This window comes from Cyclopterus lumpus, chromosome 5 (assembly GCF_009769545.1).
Source record: "Cyclopterus lumpus isolate fCycLum1 chromosome 5, fCycLum1.pri, whole genome shotgun sequence".
Taxonomy (NCBI): domain Eukaryota; kingdom Metazoa; phylum Chordata; class Actinopteri; order Perciformes; family Cyclopteridae; genus Cyclopterus; species Cyclopterus lumpus.
Window position 1 is genome coordinate 2,491,403 of NC_046970.1, and position 17,350 is coordinate 2,508,752.

General features: G+C 46.5%; 2 protein-coding genes across 3 annotated transcripts; both read left to right on the plus strand.

Moving 5' to 3' along the window:
• The first annotated feature begins 220 nt into the window (after positions 1-220).
• On the plus strand, positions 221-3,289 carry minar1 (membrane integral NOTCH2 associated receptor 1). The gene is made up of 3 exons (XM_034532052.1): positions 221-2,188; positions 2,568-2,774; positions 3,095-3,289. Exons 1-3 carry the CDS (start codon positions 221-223, stop codon positions 3,287-3,289), a joined length of 2,370 nt encoding a protein of 789 aa, XP_034387943.1.
• Positions 3,290-6,321: 3,032 nt separating this feature from the next.
• Positions 6,322-15,080, plus strand: LOC117731400 (rac GTPase-activating protein 1-like). 2 transcript variants are annotated; one of them, XM_034533743.1, is made up of 17 exons: positions 6,322-6,459; positions 6,544-6,635; positions 9,430-9,632; positions 10,131-10,285; positions 10,571-10,640; positions 10,746-10,799; positions 11,022-11,099; positions 11,230-11,341; positions 11,447-11,595; positions 11,693-11,857; positions 11,943-12,038; positions 12,140-12,338; positions 12,445-12,550; positions 12,709-12,841; positions 12,951-13,041; positions 13,216-13,324; positions 13,657-15,069. In XM_034533743.1, the coding sequence occupies exons 2-17, from the start codon at positions 6,551-6,553 to the stop codon at positions 13,730-13,732; spliced, it is 1,881 nt and encodes a 626-aa protein (XP_034389634.1). In that variant the 5' UTR covers positions 6,322-6,459; positions 6,544-6,550; the 3' UTR covers positions 13,733-15,069. The 2 variants fall into 2 exon arrangements, with proteins under 2 accessions (XP_034389634.1, XP_034389633.1); XM_034533742.1 differs by having other exon boundaries at positions 6,322-6,635; positions 13,657-15,080.
• Positions 15,081-17,350: the final 2,270 nt, after the last annotated feature.

A 17,350-nucleotide genomic window follows, 5' to 3' on the forward strand; every position in this document is an offset into this window, starting at 1 on the left:
TGCTTTTTTGCATCAAAAAAAGAGAGAGAATGTGTTAAAGAAGTGCATGCACTCATCTGTTGTCTGTGTCTTGTGATATTGACTTTATTGTATAACTTGTCTTAATAGCTATGTGTGTGTATTGTAAATCCCTTCAAATTGGGTTTTGAAAGGCGCTCAACAAATAAACCAGCCTGTCCTCACTGACCGCCTGCTTCTCTCTCTCCCAGGTGAACAAGCCATGGCTAACCCGCAGCCGGAATACCCTGAGGTCCTCCTGGGGATCCTGGAGGAGCTGGCCAACATGCGCCAATGGCTGACCTTCCAGGATCTCTGCCGTATGGTGAGCACCCGCTTTGACCTGGAGCACCTCTTCGAGCTCAGGAGTCTGCTCTTTGCGGCCGCCAGCCAGGACCCCTGTTTCCCGGCCACTCTCTTCAGAGACCGTGTTTCCACAAGAGGCCAGGGGCTTTCACCCATAGGCGTCGCTGCCGACATTGTAACCATCTTCAATCTCATCCAGATGACGGCTGGCGCCTCCGATGACAGCCAACCAGTGGGAGCGCAGACGGTCCTCCCCGTCGACCAATCCCCGGGCCCCAGACTGCCTGGAATACAGCAGCTGAATGTTTCTGGTGGAGAACGAGCGCGCGCCCACTCTGACTCCAGCGGCGGACCTATCGATCAGCACTTGCTGTTTCCCAGATCTAATTACTCTGCCCACAAGCGAGCGAGTCTTCCCCCCGATCCCATCTCTCTTGTGTCCTCCCCTCCAATCAGGGCGCGGGCTGTGTCTTTCGACTTGCCTCACACCACACTCGTGTACCCCATTGGTCAAGTCCCCAACGAGGTCATGAAGAACATATACCAGACTTTGGAGACGGACAGTGAGTCGAGTGGAGACTCTGCGCCCATGGAGGTGTTTGAAGATGAACAGGGATCGTCTGTCGACCAGAAGAGAAGCACCTTCAGGAAGGACTTTCATAACCAGCCGACTCTGACTCCCCAGGTGACTGTGGACAGCGAGTCTCCCAGTCCTAACAAGGTTCAGAAAGGCTTCGACAATCACAGCTTTGAGACGATCCCAAATCCTTACGCATCTTCAGCGACAGTTAACCAATCACCAGAGCAGAGGGCTAAACACGAGAGCCTTAATGATCTACAGGACTCCACTTACTTTGGACCGCGGCCGATCCCAGATTGGTCCCCGCGGCACCTTCTACCTCCGAGGTCCAAGAGGCCCATCTGGAGCAACAAGAGCCACAGTCTGGAGGACCGGATAGGCCCCGGCAGCATGGGAATGGAGATGGAATCACAAGGGGGGCAGCTTCCGAAACGATCGACCCCTGCCATCAGCATATTTGGGGTGTCCTCAGGATGCGAGAGTGGCGATGGAGTCAAAGCTCAAGGGACCCAGACAGACCCACCAGACACCCGGCGCCTCCGTAGCCTCGTCCACGCCGACCGCTTCTCCTTCATGACCTCGTTGGATGACCCGGACATCGGTGAGGATGACATCAGCGCCATCTTTCGTTTCTTAGATGACATCAGCATGTGTGGTTCCACGGGAGTCCTGCACCACAGCGATGGATCAGGGGCCATCAACCAGGACACCCACGAGGCCCGACGTGGCCGCCTAGGTCAACTCTCAAGGCTTTTCCACTCTCTGGAAAGCACCGACGACGGGCTCAAGTCCAGCGTCTGTAAGCTGCTGCTCCGCATGAGCCAGATAGAGAGACAGCTGGATTCACTGAACGATGTAAAGGCGGAGATCTCCCAGGTGCTGTCCGCTCTGCAGCGGCTGGATGAAAAGATCCAGCAGCCTATCGGCGGCGATGGACAAGGCACCGGTGGGCGATGGCTGGAGCCTCTGAGCGGCGTCTCCTCCTTCATGAGCCACCCTATAACCCCTTCTGAGTCGTCCGAGCCTCAGCCTCTGTCTGTGTCCGAGCATCTGTTTCCAGGGATAAGCACGAGTAGTCTGGACTGGAACCGGTGGAACACTCCAGGGGAGCTCACCGAGATCAGCAACGGTGATTCAAAGGGGGGGAGAGAAGGGAAGAAAGACGCGTCATCTCGTCGCGCCTCCAAAACCCAGCCGGAGGAGAAGAACCTGTCCGATTCCAAACAGCTGAACGTCTCTCACTCCGCAAAAGACTGGACGGTGTCGTTCTCCAAAAGCAAAGACGGCAAGTCTTCACATGGACAGGTAGAGTGGCTTTACTGTGCACAGTTTATTCTACGTGTTTCACGATGCATGAAGAAGGAACTGTTAGACGAGCGATGAGGGATCCATTTGGCCCGAAGCCGGCGGTCTGCTTTGTGGACTGTGAGTTGGTGGTCGGTTGACCAGTAAGATCACTTTGTGGGTCGTTGGTTTAAACCTTCACGGTGAACTCTTCCAGTTTCACGTTGTTTATTGTAATATGCAAAACATTCACAAAGAAGCAGTCGCAGGCCGTGAAAATACAGGGTGGTGAAATACAGGGATACAATGTAACACGTGTGTTTGGTCAGGGCTGCAAATAACCATTTTTTATTATAACCCAGTCTATATTAAATCTGTGTTTGGCCCATTTTCCTTCTAGGCAGATCAATCGGGCAGCACGACTAACCTCATCTCCAAGAAGTCCTCCAACCTGGTGGATCAGGTGTTTAACTCGTCCCTGTTCCGCCACAAAGACACCGGTCCGACCTCGGGGAAGATCCTGGACCCCAGGATGTCTGCGGGGAGGGGGAGGCCCATATGGACTGTGGACGACAGAGAGGCACGGATCTCCTCTCTGGACCTGCAGGTAAGATGTGTGCACTCTGAAAAGGCTGGATTCGTTAAACATTCGTTAAACACTAGCATATCTTTTGTACGAAGCAATTGGTTTTAGTGTATAAACGAGTCCATGTGACGTGTTTTCTGGATTGATTAGTACAAACTTTTTTTAATTGTATTTTTATAATTATCATCCAAGCTCAAGAAAAGTTGGGTTAGTAAAAGGAGCACATCACAAATTAACGATTAAAGAACAATTTCCTTTTTACATCTTAGATTAGTTAAGGATTTGCATGTAATCCACACAAGTGTATAACTTTAATCATCTTAAAATGGCATCATACTCAGACCCAGGAGTCTCTGAACCCCAACAACATGGAGTTCTGGATGGACGACGTTTACACCCCCGGCTACGACGCTCTCCTCAGGCGTAAAGAGGCGGACCTCCGCCGGGCCAAGGTCTGCAAGATGGCCGCCCTCATTGCCGCAGCAGTGGTGATCATTCTCATCATCGTCATTCCCCTTTGCACCATGGGCTTGTGAAGACCTGTGCAGCCTGCCACGTGTGCGCTGTACCCGGGAACCCGCACGCCATTCTCATGGAGATAAGTCTCTGAGTGACAGCCAGACCACACAGCTGGGTCACGTCCAGTCACTCTTCACAGTTCTCTGCATGCAGCACCCTTATTTATCACACTGGAGCCACAGCACATTGTAAGTAATCTCCCATGTTTGTTTTCTTCCCTTTACGCGTCATTTATTTAATGACTTTTTGTTCTTAAGAATTTCAGGTGGCTGCAAAAGGAAAAATTTGAATATGAACGTTATTCACAATTGTCAAATATCTGAAGAGTGTTTAATTTTCTTCTCATTTTGCTCTTTTCTGAGAAACAACTCTGTTACAAATGCATTATGAATCATCTTCAGCCTTTATTTAAAATAGTTGTATCACTTCACGACCCGTTTTACATCTTCTGTTCATAAATAATAATGGATTCTCTCGACCGGAGCGTTGTTTTTAAAACTTTCTATTTGGTTGAATGCTCTTTTTCCTTTTCTTAAACAATAAGATAAACTGCTCAAATAAGTTTAAATCAATACAAAAAAATATATATTTTTATAGAGTTCCTCCCATTTTAATCCACTGTTTAGCGTCGGAGTGTTTACCAAGTGTCAGGTTTCAATACCTGGAAGATAAAAGAAAAAAAAAAAGTGTTGTTGTTGAAGCAGTGAAGGAAAGAGCGAGCCTTTTCCAGGAAACACTCTCTGACTGGGAGATTCCACTTGTGATTCAATTGACGGGATGTTCGGAGTGCACCTATGTGCACATTACCTGCAGGCTCACTTAGCACCAACACATTCATCTGGCCTCCTTTCACTTCTCATGAGAATAGTCTTGCTGGTTTCTGCGACATTCCATTTTGTAAAAGCATCCTGTTAACTCGCTAGACATTATGTTTAAATCGACTCTTGGTGCCGGACTGTTGACACAAAAACATGCTCAACATTTCAAAATATGATTCAATTCAACCTAATATCTCCACAGTAATAAACTACATTAGTGGACCTTGTAACGTCAGGCTGGTCAAAATAAAAGGCGCACTACAATACGTTGTATTCTGTTACAACTACATCATTTTTGTTTGACATTCTTAGATATGGGTGATTTTGTTTCTGTTCAACGACAAGCACTTGTTCCCTTTTTACACCAAAGTGGACAGAAATGATGTATAATGTTGGGGGGGGAACGACTAACGTGCATGAAGATGCTTGTTTTCTTTGACCTCTTTATCCAGACCCTTAAACTTTGCTTCGTGTGCACAACTATGCAAAGTATGTATAGAGGATGCGTTCTGCTAGCATGCATCCTCCTAAGTAGAAGTGGACCTGCCAAGTGTTCCCCATGAGGCTGTTTGTGGATCCATTACCCTTCCAACGGTGCCACTGAGGAGGCCGACGCCTTCGTCAGCACAAGCTGCAGGTGCTTCCTCTGAAACGTCGGTGCTCCCGATACTTTTTTCATTCCTGAGATGCACTTGTGAAATGTGGACCTCGCTGTAGCCTATTATTCATGCACCTTTTTAGACAGACATCTATAAATCTGTGAACTCATTATTCAGGTAAACACTCTGTCTTAAAAAAACTCGCTTGTGAATTAAAGGAAATGTGTGCAGGTGTTTTGTTATAAGCTGACCTTTGTTGCCTGTCTGAATAAACTCGGCAAAGAGGTACCACACCTTTTACAATGTGTCTGATCTGATGAATAAGACATTTGCACTATGTTATGAACATACATTTAAAAGAAACTGATTGCTAATGCAGATTGTAGTGATGCTCAGTTTAAGAAAGAGCCGACAGTGATTGACGTCAAGACAGAATTCAGTCAGTAAAATTATCTTTGACTGGAGGAAATGTACATATAAAAATAAATAATTGACTAAGACAAAGAGTGCATATCCTATTATCTCAAATCACCTCTAATGGTCTTGCGATTTTCAGAACACACACACACACACGCTAAATCAATTGCGTGTGTGTATGTGTGTGTGTGTGTGTGTGTGTGTGTGTGTGTGTGTGTGTGTGTGTGTGATACCCTCATTAAATGTTGCACAGTGCTGCTGCTGCTGCACCCAGATATGCCATCCGTGGCTGATTAATGATGTTGTTGTGAGCGGCCCATGTGCCCACAACAGGACCCGGTTAGTGAAGGATTTTTACGATTTCACACGTCGTTTGATATACAGTCAGGAAAGCAGGAGGCACAGACACACCTCAATCAAAATACCTTTTAAATACTGTGCAAAAAATGTCTTATAGCAACATTATTGAAGCTATTTATGGGGTTCCTGGATCCAGTTAATACGATAGAAGCAAGTATTTGAAAGAAAATGACCTCGAGCACAGATCTCATTTTAAAAACCTCTTAAAAGATTCTTAAAACTGCAAGCACAGCTACATTTAACACAGATTACTGAGCCAGAGATCCCGATCTGAAATGTTTGTTGTCTTTCTAGTAGATGAAGAAATACACAGGGTCATTATATAAACAATGTCATGTATTATGTATGTCCCTTCCTCTTGTGTGTGGAGGACAGGAGGACATCAGATTTCTTGAAACAGTTATAGCGGTTCAATAATTAATATTGAATTGGACAATAGAAAGAGGGATTAATATAGAGACAACATGAATATGTTAACCAAATCAATGTTTCATTAAAAAAAAGAATGCTGTTCATGAATTGATAATGAACTGGACAATAAAATGATAATTTACTATTTATTTATTTATAGAAATGAAATTAATACAACCAATAGGTCACTTTAAAATTAAATGTAGCCTTCGTATGATATACAACCGACATATTTTCTAAATAAACCTGCTGAGTAATATATATATATATATATTTTTTAATGTTATATAATGTAATATGTTATAATAAATATATTGTGTTTACATCAAACCAGAGGACGCTAATCGCCACAATCCCCCTGCAGTTACAACTCTTGACCGTGTGGGGGCGATAGAGCGCCGCAGCAGCTTCCGCCTACGAAGAAGAAAACCGGCGCTGTTTTTTGAACTTTATGAAATAGGCGTGGCTCCGCCGTAACTCCGCTGTGAGGGAACCGACCGCGTACAGTTTGCTTTTAACGGTGGACGGCGTTACGTTTCACGTGCGGCCGCGGTTTCACGGGGGGAAAAATACGTCGCACAGGTAACGTGTCGTGTGCAGATATAGCGTCATTTCAGCAGCGTCGTTATCGACCTCTCCCGTTTCTCTCCCCGCTGACGCAAGTAGCTGCACGATGGAGTCGCCCGTGGTGAACCTGTACAACCAGTTCCAGAGTCTGAGAGCGCAGGTGGACGGTCTCAACGAGGGCATCGAGCCACGTAAGCTATTTTTTAACGCACTGGGTTTGGGGATTTGCCCCCTCAGAGCTTCCGTAGTGTGTTTTAGGCTCGTCTGCTGACGTCAGGAGCAGTCATTATTGGGGCTGTATTGTATTTCTATCTATTGGTTGCAATTAATTATTAGCCACGAATGCACGACCAGTGCGCAGTAAAGAGGCGCAGTAACTAAAGGTTAGCAGGGTCAGGACGACATGGTGCACCACATGGGGGTTGACTTATGGGGGTTGACTTATGGGGGTGTAGTAAACATTTCCATCTCAATAGTCCAGATGATGCCATTCATTTCCATTGTAAGCAATAGGAAAGCAGAGTCACTCGTGTTCACTACTGCAGAGCACTCTGTCCTTGTCTCCTCCCCACTTCACTTCAAGGCATTTACATACACACAACCACCACATACACACAACCACCACATACACACAACCACCACATACACACAACCACCACATACACACAACCACCACATACACACAACCACCACATACACACAACCACCACATACACACAACCACCACATACACACAACCACCACATACACACAACCACCACATACACACAACCACCACACACATACACACAACCACCACACACACACACACACAACCACCACACACATACACACAACCACCACACACATACACACAACCACCACATACACGCAACCACCACATACACACAACCACCACCACATACACACAACCACCACCACATACACACAACCACCACATACACGCAACCACCACATGCACACAACCACCACCACACACACACAACCACCACATACACACAACCACCACCACATACACACAACCATCACACACATACACACAACCACCACACACATACACACAACCACCACACACATACACACAACCACCACACACACACACACAACCACCACACACATACACACAACCACCACACACACACACACACAACCACCACCACATACACACAACCACCAAACACATACACACAACCACCACACACATACAAACACCACCACACACATACAACCACCACCACATACACACAACCACCACACACATACACACAACCACCACACACATACACACAACCACCACACACATACACACAACAACCACACACACAACCACCACACACATACACACAACCACCACACACATACACACAACCACCACACACATACACACAACAACCACACACACAACCACCACACACATACACACAACCACCACACACACACACACAACCACCACCACATACACACAACCACCAAACACATACACACAACCACCACACACATACACACCACCACCACACACATACAACCACCACCACACACATACAACCACCACCACATACACACAACCACCAAACACATACACACAACCACCACCACCACATACACACAACCACCACACACATACACACAACCACCACACACATACACACAACCACCACACACACACACACAACCACCACACACATACACACAACCACCACACACACACACACACACACACACACACACAACCACCACCAAACACATACACACAACCACCAAACACATACACACAACCACCACACACATACACACAACCACCACACACATACACACAACCACCACACACATACACACAACCACCACCACATACACACACACACACAACCACCACACACATACACACACACACACACACACACACACACACACACAACCACCACCACATACACACAACCACCAAACACATACACACAACCACCACCACATACACACAACCACCAAACACATACACACAACCACCACACACATACACACAACCACCACACACATACACACAACCACCACACACATACACACACCACCACACACACACACACACACACACACAACCACCACATACACACAACCACCACATACACACAACCACCACCACATACACACAACCACCACCACATACACACAACCACCACACACATACACACAACCACCACACACATACACACAACCACCACCACATACACACACACACACAACCACCACACACACACACACAACCACCACACACACACACACACACACACAACCACCACACACATACACACAACCACCACACACATACACACAACCACCACACACACACACACACACAACCACCACCACATACACACAACCACCAAACACACACACACAACCACCACACACACACACACACACACACACACAACCACCACACACACACATACACACAACCACCACACACATACACACAACCACCACACACACACACACACACACAACCACCACCACATACACACAACCACCACACACATACACACAACCACCACCACATACACACAACCACCAAACACATACACACAACCATCACACACACACATACACACAACCATCACACACACACACAACCACCACACACATACACACAACCACCACACACAACCACCACACACATACACACAACCATCACACACACACACAACCACCACACACATACACACAACCACCACACACAACCACCACACACATACACACAACCACCACCACATACACACAACCACCAAACACATACACACAACCATCACACACACACACACACACAACCACCACACACACACACACAACCACCACACACATACACACAACCACCACACACACACACAACCACCACACACACACACACACACACAACCACCACCACACACACACAACCTATATGATGCGCACTAGCGATACAACCATCTCCTCTCCTGGGTTCTCCTGTTTCAGAGTTCCTCCAGATGGCGGTTAACTTCGAGGAGTGCCGTAAGAAGTGGGTGCGGGCGGGCGACGAGCTGGTTTCCTGTAAAGAGGTGCTGGTGAAAGCAGAGACGGAGAGGGGAGCCCTGGAGGTCAAGCTGAAGCACGCCCGCAACCAGGTGGACGTGGAGATCCGCCGGCGGCAGAAGGCGGAGTCAGTCTACGAGAAGCTGGTTGGTGCAACACCTTTTAGGAGTCTTGTGGTTTGCTAATGAAATGTATAGGACGTTAAAAAAGGGAATATATATAGGAATGCATTTCATCTTGTGACGGACTCATTGCACGAGTGGAAACAATAACAATATAAAAATGCGACAAACAGCAAACCGGATGAAGATCCATGTCGGTCATTTTAAATGCATATTGCCGAAGGCGCTATCATTTTGCACACATCCTACAGTGTGCTTTGTATTCCTTTTTTAAAGGGGACTTGCATTTAATATTAGTTTGAGACAATATTCCACTCGTGCAATGAGCCCTTCACAGCGGGAGGATCCAAATAGCACTTCTCAATCTAGAAGTTCATCTTCAGGTGATGCCTTTGGTCACCACGCTTGGAGACGCTCACCTTGTAGGTCACTGTGTGTGCACATAGGCTGTTAATTATACTTATGTATTTGTCTTTTTTATATACTGATCGGTGCCTTTTCAACCTGCCGGGTTTGTAACAGGAGCGCCAGCTGCAGCTGATCCGGGACCTGCTGATATCGGAGAACAGCGGTAACAGTGTCCACCTGAGTGAGGAGCAGCGCTCCGCCCTGGCCTTCCTCAGCGCCCACTCGCAGGCGGCGCAGGCGGCGAAGAGCAACCTCAACACCAGTCGAAGGTCGGATGCTCCGCCTCTGCTTCTGAACCGGTTCCATATGAGAGCATAATAATGTCAGCGGGTGTTCGTCTAACCACAGTGGCCCCTCCTCGTTTGAACTTTCACATATAATAACGGTGCTTTACTGGTTTACTTTATGAAGTTGGTGAATGCGTCTGCCATTAACCGTCTAGAGGGGCAGCATACGTACTTTTAAATTTTAATTGCATAACTCCACGGAACGTGTGTTGTTCTCCAGCTGGTCTTCAGACAGGAATACTAAGTGCTGATTAATCTGTTTTACAGGTTAACTACCATCGATGAATCGGCTTCTCTGCTGTCGGACATCAGCTACGACCAAACGGACGACTCTCTGGTATTTTGACCCATTTCCTGAAAAAGCGTCGCCGTATATTTTCGGAGAATACAACAGCCTTCATTTATTTAAGTGCTACGGTTCACGTGTCCTCTTAACCTGCAGGACTGGGACGCCTCCGCCATGAAGACTGTGCGACTGCGGAAGCGCCAGAAACGAGTGAGTCGCTCTTTTTTTTTATCACGTATTCTGAATGGACGCCTCCTTTTGCGTGCATTAATGATGACGTCATTATGATGATTTGCTTAAGGCTTTTGGTGGTTTTTGAATGCACGTTGTTTTCTACACATCAGCACAACTGCTGTCCTGCTATTTGGTGTCCAGTCTTCAGCGGCCGATCCATAAAACGTGTTTTGTTTTGTTGACATTTTTAATCTGCAGCGTTCCTCCAGAAAACTCTCTGAGGTTCCTCCGCAGGCCTTGAAGAAGCCTCGCTCCACTGGACGGCCAGCAGAACGGGTAACGCTGACCTCTGACCAGCTACATGTCTGTTTGTATATCATAACTTAAAGGGCTATCAAGTGAAAGTAAACCTCAATATTGTTTTTTCTAAAGAAATTAATATCTATGTATTTAACGTATGATTCAGATGAATGAGTCGATCGTGGCAAAAACCACGATCACCATCCCGGGGAATGGTGGCGCCGTGGAGGCCGTCTCCACCATCCAAACGCTTCCTTACTGGACAGACAGACAGAGCGGTTTGTAGAGCTCCTCTTAACAACATTAACTTGACTGCAAAACCAATACGCTTGAAACTATTTTTCACTGGTTTTGGTGATTTCTTACCAACGTTTTGCCTCCAGTTGCTCCAGCATGGGGTGATACAACCACCACCGACCAGTCTGAGACCGCAAGGGAGGCCCCAAGCACAACGGTCTCCGCCTCCCCAGCCCAGCCCCGAACCCCCAGACCCAACGCAGGAGGAAAGAAGCACCAGTTCACCCCCAAAACGGTGAGACTGTGGACTTGTGGTCGCGTCTGCATCCGCACCGACGGCTTGTTGAAGTACCAGCGCTCACCTCCGCACTGTGCTCCTCCCCATCAACAAGGTGATCCGGTCTGAGTTCTGTGCACCGTGTGGAAGAAGAACAAAGTTTGGCAAGATGTACCTGCGCTGCCAGGACTGTAAGGTCGTGACCCACCCAGAGTGCCGTGACTACTGCCCGCTGCCCTGCAATCCGCTCGCCGTTAACACTCCCGTCGCCAACACAGAGGTACATATGTGCCACGTGTACAACTATTTTTCATTATTTCCTATTGCAGCGATGTTTAGATTAATTGTATGTCATTTGTGTGCAGAGCACCTTGGCTGACTTTGCTCCAGTCACCTCCCCAAAGATCCCAGTGTTGGTTCTCTACTGCATTAAGGAGATTGAACACAGAGGCCTGCATGAGGTGAGATGCTCTGATCCTTTTCCAACAGATGAGTTCCCTCTGATATCTGGTTCCGTGGTGCGGTCCGACAATGAGCGCTGCTTTCCTTTTATCTTCCCCAGGTCGGCCTGTACAGAGTCTCCGGCCAGGAGCGCGTGGTCAAAGAGCTGAAGGAGAAGCTGATCAGAGGAAAGATCGTGCCGCCACTCCACAAAGTGGACGACATTAACGTCGTCGCCGGAGCCCTCAAAGACTTCCTCAGAAACCTCCCCGAGCCGCTGCTCACCTTCCATCTCAACAGAGTGTTCATGGAGGCAGCCGGTGAGCCTCAGACGATAGGCCACATTGTTCTTTTTAAGAACAAGCATTTACATTGCGGTAGTTAAAGAGCTATTAAATGAGTGGTAATGCTCTTTTTGTTGGGTAGAAATCCAGGATGATGGCAACAGCCTCGCCGTCCTGTATCAGACCATCAGCGAGCTGCCTCAACCCAACCGGGACACTCTGGCCTGCCTCATGATCCACCTGCAGAAGTAACCGTCTTTTCATTTCAGTCCTGTTCTTACTCCCTTCTGTTCCCACGTTACCGTCCACTCGTTAGAGCGATAGTAGCGTTAGCAACTAGCACGCTCGTTGTAGCCTCGTTCATTTGAGTTAACGCTGACATCTTCTACCCCCGGGTCTTTTCCAGGGTCTCCCAGTGCGTGGATACCAAGATGGATGTGCACAACCTGGCCAGGGTGTTCGGCCCCACTCTTGTGGGTCACGCGGTTCCCGACCCGGACCCCATGACCATCCTGCAGGACACCAGCCGACAACCACGGGTAAAGTGACTGACGGCACAGAAATGGACCCGTGTGCTTCAACATCGGTGTTTCTGTTCTCTTTGAATGGTTTTGACTACAAATACTGGATTAATGTGTGTCTTTCTAGGTTGTGGAGCGCTTGCTTAGTATTCCAGCAAACTACTGGGACCAGTTTGCTTCTCCAGAGAATACAGGCATGGAGGATGCTCACCACGCAGGTACGTCACTGGGAAGGGTTTACCAAGAGGAAAGGTTGCTCAAAGTGTAATAACTGGATAGCAAGACAATGTGTTCTATTGTATTTTAAAGAACTGTTGTACGTAGTGCACATGAAATACGAGATTAAAACCAACCTTTTTACCTTCAAAATGGCTTCTTGACTGTACCTGCAGTGAGCATATTGGGACCGGTGACCACTCCAGAGCACCAGATGATGGCCAAAACGCCGTCCTCCGGCTCGCTGTCCCAGCGCATGAAGCAGACCCTCTCCAGCACCACGATGTAGGCTCACTCTCACTCTCTCACTAATGACACTAATCACAGCAGCAGTGCACGTTTCAGAGCGTTCTGGTCTGTAGTCGATGGTGCTGCTCTTTAAACGGGTCCCACCCAGTCATCGGAGCCTTAGAATCAGAATCCAGGAGGATTTTTCTGATTCGTGTGTTTCAAACGTTCCCAAATGATCATGATTTATTTATTTTTTTAATCGACATATTTTATATCTAAGAAACTGTTTTGTTAAATCTGTGTTTTCTTGGCATTTAGTCTTTTTTTAAGTGTAATATTTGTTAACCTTGACACTCTGCCCCCCCCCCCCCCCCATTCATCCATAGATTTGGGAGCAAGAGCAAAGCATCCGCGGCGTCTAACCGACCGGGAAACTTCTTTGCCTCTCCGCAGCTGAAGTAACGGTAACATAAAAGAAAAGAGCCCATTTTGTATTTCTGGGTTACTTAACTGCAATAACTGAAGATATAATCATGTGGACAAACTACTGTACAATTTGAGTGTGTAACAATTTTATTACTGATTTCTTTTCTTTTTTTTATTCAAGTGTTTTATACAAGACTTTCTAACCTGATTTTTCTTTTTCTTTTTAAAGATTACTACACGTTTGTTTTTATATCTTTTGATTTACTAAATGATTTATTGTTGACCGCCACTGTGGCGACGCCTATGTGATTGTCGGAGGTTTGAAGGCTTTGACGATGCAACCGCTAACTATTGAAGGATTATACGCTCCGTTTTGAACTGTGGTTGTGACCGCAGCGACGGGGGGGAATCGAACACGCGTGCAATACACAGCTGCATTGTACAAAGAGAAAAGAAATTGCATTATGGGCCAGTGTCTCTCGGTTGCCTCGTCATCGTCCTGAAACTGACAGATTTGTTGATTTTTAACATTTTGTTTTATATTTATGTTGCTGGTGCGCTACGACGTATATGAATCACGACAATTTCTATACTTTAACGATAATGTGACGCAAACACTGATACAGAATGGGAACCATGTTGCACTTTGCACTGTGACACGTCGCCCTGTGAATACACGCCACTAGAGGGTGCTGTTGCGCCACCTTTTTTGATATGCAAGCCATAACCAATGAAGATGATCTACTGCATATGATGCACACAACCAGTGAGCATTACTCACGCTCATTACAATCAGCAGAGCAGTGGAGATGCTGTGAGTTATTCCTTCATCACGAGGACAGAGCAGCGACGATGAATCTCCATCACGAGGTCGTCTCAAAATACAATCTGGAGCTTCGTTAATTTAGGAATGCAACTGATTTGCATGCACACCCACTATTTTAAATATAGATATATTTCCATGTTAACATTCTTGCACAGTTACGTCACCAGCAATGCACAAGAAGAGTAACGTTTTTCCAGAAGCTACTTGTTACTGGTACAAAGTTTAGTTATTTAGACAAGAAATATTTATGTTGACAAAAACTGATTTAATAGTATCGAGTCATTAAAACCACACTAACCATGTTTTGCCTGGCGATATTATAATAAAAAAAGAAATGCATCTATTGATACTGTGGGACACAAGTAGAACTACGGTTTCTTTACATTCTTGTACATTTATTCCATGTTATGGTTCTATTTCTATAATGAATATGAGTGAATATTTCTAACTGTTGTAGTTACCAAAGATTGCATTGAATGTGAACCTTCATTTCTTTGTCTCGGCTCCAATAAGATCACACTGGAGTCCACGAGCTAAAAATAAATCCTCTAAGACTGGTGTGTTTGTCCTGGTGGGTGTTGTTCATGAGGAGGGGAGGGGGGGCATGATGTGTGGGCTCTGGAACCAGCTATTGAACCTAAACCCCTCTTACACCTGGACATGGATTAGTGTTACCCTATTAACTATAAGTAGGTTATTAATGTCTACTTCACACAGTGTAAAACCGCCTTATTTTCATCTTCCTGCTGGAAATTGAATCTTAGCCATTTTTATTATTATTATTATTATTCAAGATCTTCGGTGAAAGAGCAAAGCTCGCCGTCGGTTATTCCGAAGCTGATGTGCCACTGAATAATAATGCAATTTGGCTCATTGTTCCAATAGTCATTACGGTCATTTCCATAATCTATTGGGCTGAGTGGGCCGGCGATGAGGTCCAACATTGTTATGAATTAAAGCGGGGATCATTTATACACGGCTCTAGTTATTCCATTAACGGTTACTTCTGAGCCGTGTTTAGTGCGCAGCTTCAGCAACACGTGAAGGAGAAATGAAAATACACACACACACACGCACACACACACACACACACACACACAGAGAGAGAGAGCCACCAACGACTGCAGAGAAGACCCTCGGAAGATGTTTGAATTTCAAATCCACATTAATAGTTCATCAGCCTGAAATCGTGGTCTCCCGTGTGTCGACGGGGGCCTCTCGCGGGGGGGGGGGGGGGGGGGGGGGGCTCGTGTGTTTATTTATACGCTGGGCGGCTACACACATCAAACAGCTGGCTGTGTGCAGTGAGTCTCTGCAGCTCCACATCCCAGCATGCCCCAGTGGAGCCGTGATGGAGCTCCACTCTGCAGTGGGACCGACGAGGGGCCAAATGAGTAACTAGTCCAATTAAGAGCTGTTAAATAAATTACAATGTAAGCTGGTAAACACACAACAACAACAACAACAACAGCGCTATTTCATTCCTCTACTCATAGAGTGACATGCAGGCACGCTGAATGCGATCGATGCATTATTCACTTCATATGTTTTTTTTGGTTAAGTTATTGACTGATTTGGAAAAGGTGCACGTGTCGGCTGGAGGTCGGGGTCAATGTGCACCTCGGGAGACGTCGACTCGATAGCTGCCAGTCAAACGCCACAAACATCTGATCGCGTATCTAATCAATACTTTGGTTTTAAGCTGTAAGCCGCGCTAACCAGAAGACAAATGGTTCTTTAATTTCTTGTATTTGACTTATTTGTTCATGTGCATTTTCTACATGAAACGCAGTGTTTTACATATTCCACTTGCTGGGGGGCATTGCCACGTTCCTGCTGTGCTGTTGTAGATTCTGCTTACTATTTTTTGGAAGGTACACTGCTGGATTAAGCTAGGCGTCGTGCAGATTTGCTTTTTGAAGAAAATAAATCACATCAAAATGGGCAGGAGCAGTTTGTCAGGTTTAGAGAATAAATGCAAAAAAATAAATAAAAAATTCACAAACACGAGGCGACCAATCCGCTGCTTCCTGAAGTATGTGCTCGTCCTCCAGATTGATTTCTGACACCGTTTCCAGTAAATTATGTGACAGATTGTGTGATCAATATGTTTTTTTTCCTTTTTTTTGCGGCACTAAAATAACTGGCCTATAAAAGTCATGAAAAATGAGACGCGTCAATCTACACCCACCTCAAGCCGGTGAGGTTTTTTTTTTTTAACTGCAAATAATTGTACGGCTTGTTGGCTTTTCGATGCTCTCTCACTTTATCTCTTCTTCTCTTATTCCTTCTGTTTTTCCTCCTCCCCTCTTCTGAATCGAACCGCCGTCTTAGCTGGCTACCGCGCGTGGTCGATAGCTTGTTACCACAGAGAAATCAATTATCTCCACCAAGCAGCAGGGGGAAAGAAGCAATAATGAAAGAATGCTCCTCCTTCCCAGGCGAAGGCCATGGTCATTAAATATGAATTCATCATCGGCTGAGGAGATTTATGGAGCGAGATGCCCCCCCCCCCCCCCCCCCCCCCCAGTTCACGCTCTCTTTACAGCATAAGTCTGGTTACAGATTAGCGCGAGCTAAACGGGTACCACGTTGTCAGGACTGAGGTCACGTGTCCTAAACCACGTTGTCAGGACTGAGGTCACGTGTCCTAAACCACGTTGTCAGGACTGAGGTCATGTGTCCTAAACCACGTTGTCAGGACTGAGGTCATGTGTCCTAAACCACGTTGTCAGGACTGAGGTCATGTGTCCTAAACCACGTTGTCAGGACTGAGGTCACGTGTCCTAAACCACGTTGTCAGGACTGAGGTCACCTGTCCTAAACCA

What these genes read in the sequence shown, in the direction of transcription:
- minar1 (XM_034532052.1), top strand. Translation starts at nt 221, where the DNA reads ATGGCTAACCCGCAGCCGGAATACCCTGAGGTCCTCCTGGGGATCCTG. An exon ending in GCAAGTCTTCACATGGACAG is followed by an intron (nt 2,189 to 2,567) that starts GTAGAGTGGCTT and finishes TTTTCCTTCTAG; the next exon opens with GCAGATCAATCGGGCAGCAC. An exon ending in TCTCCTCTCTGGACCTGCAG is followed by an intron (nt 2,775 to 3,094) that starts GTAAGATGTGTG and finishes CATCATACTCAG; the next exon opens with ACCCAGGAGTCTCTGAACCC.
- LOC117731400 (XM_034533742.1), top strand. Translation starts at nt 6,551, where the DNA reads ATGGAGTCGCCCGTGGTGAACCTGTACAACCAGTTCCAGAGTCTGAGA. An exon ending in CAACGAGGGCATCGAGCCAC is followed by an intron (nt 6,636 to 9,429) that starts GTAAGCTATTTT and finishes CTCCTGTTTCAG; the next exon opens with AGTTCCTCCAGATGGCGGTT. An exon ending in AGTGTTCATGGAGGCAGCCG is followed by an intron (nt 12,339 to 12,444) that starts GTGAGCCTCAGA and finishes TTTGTTGGGTAG; the next exon opens with AAATCCAGGATGATGGCAAC.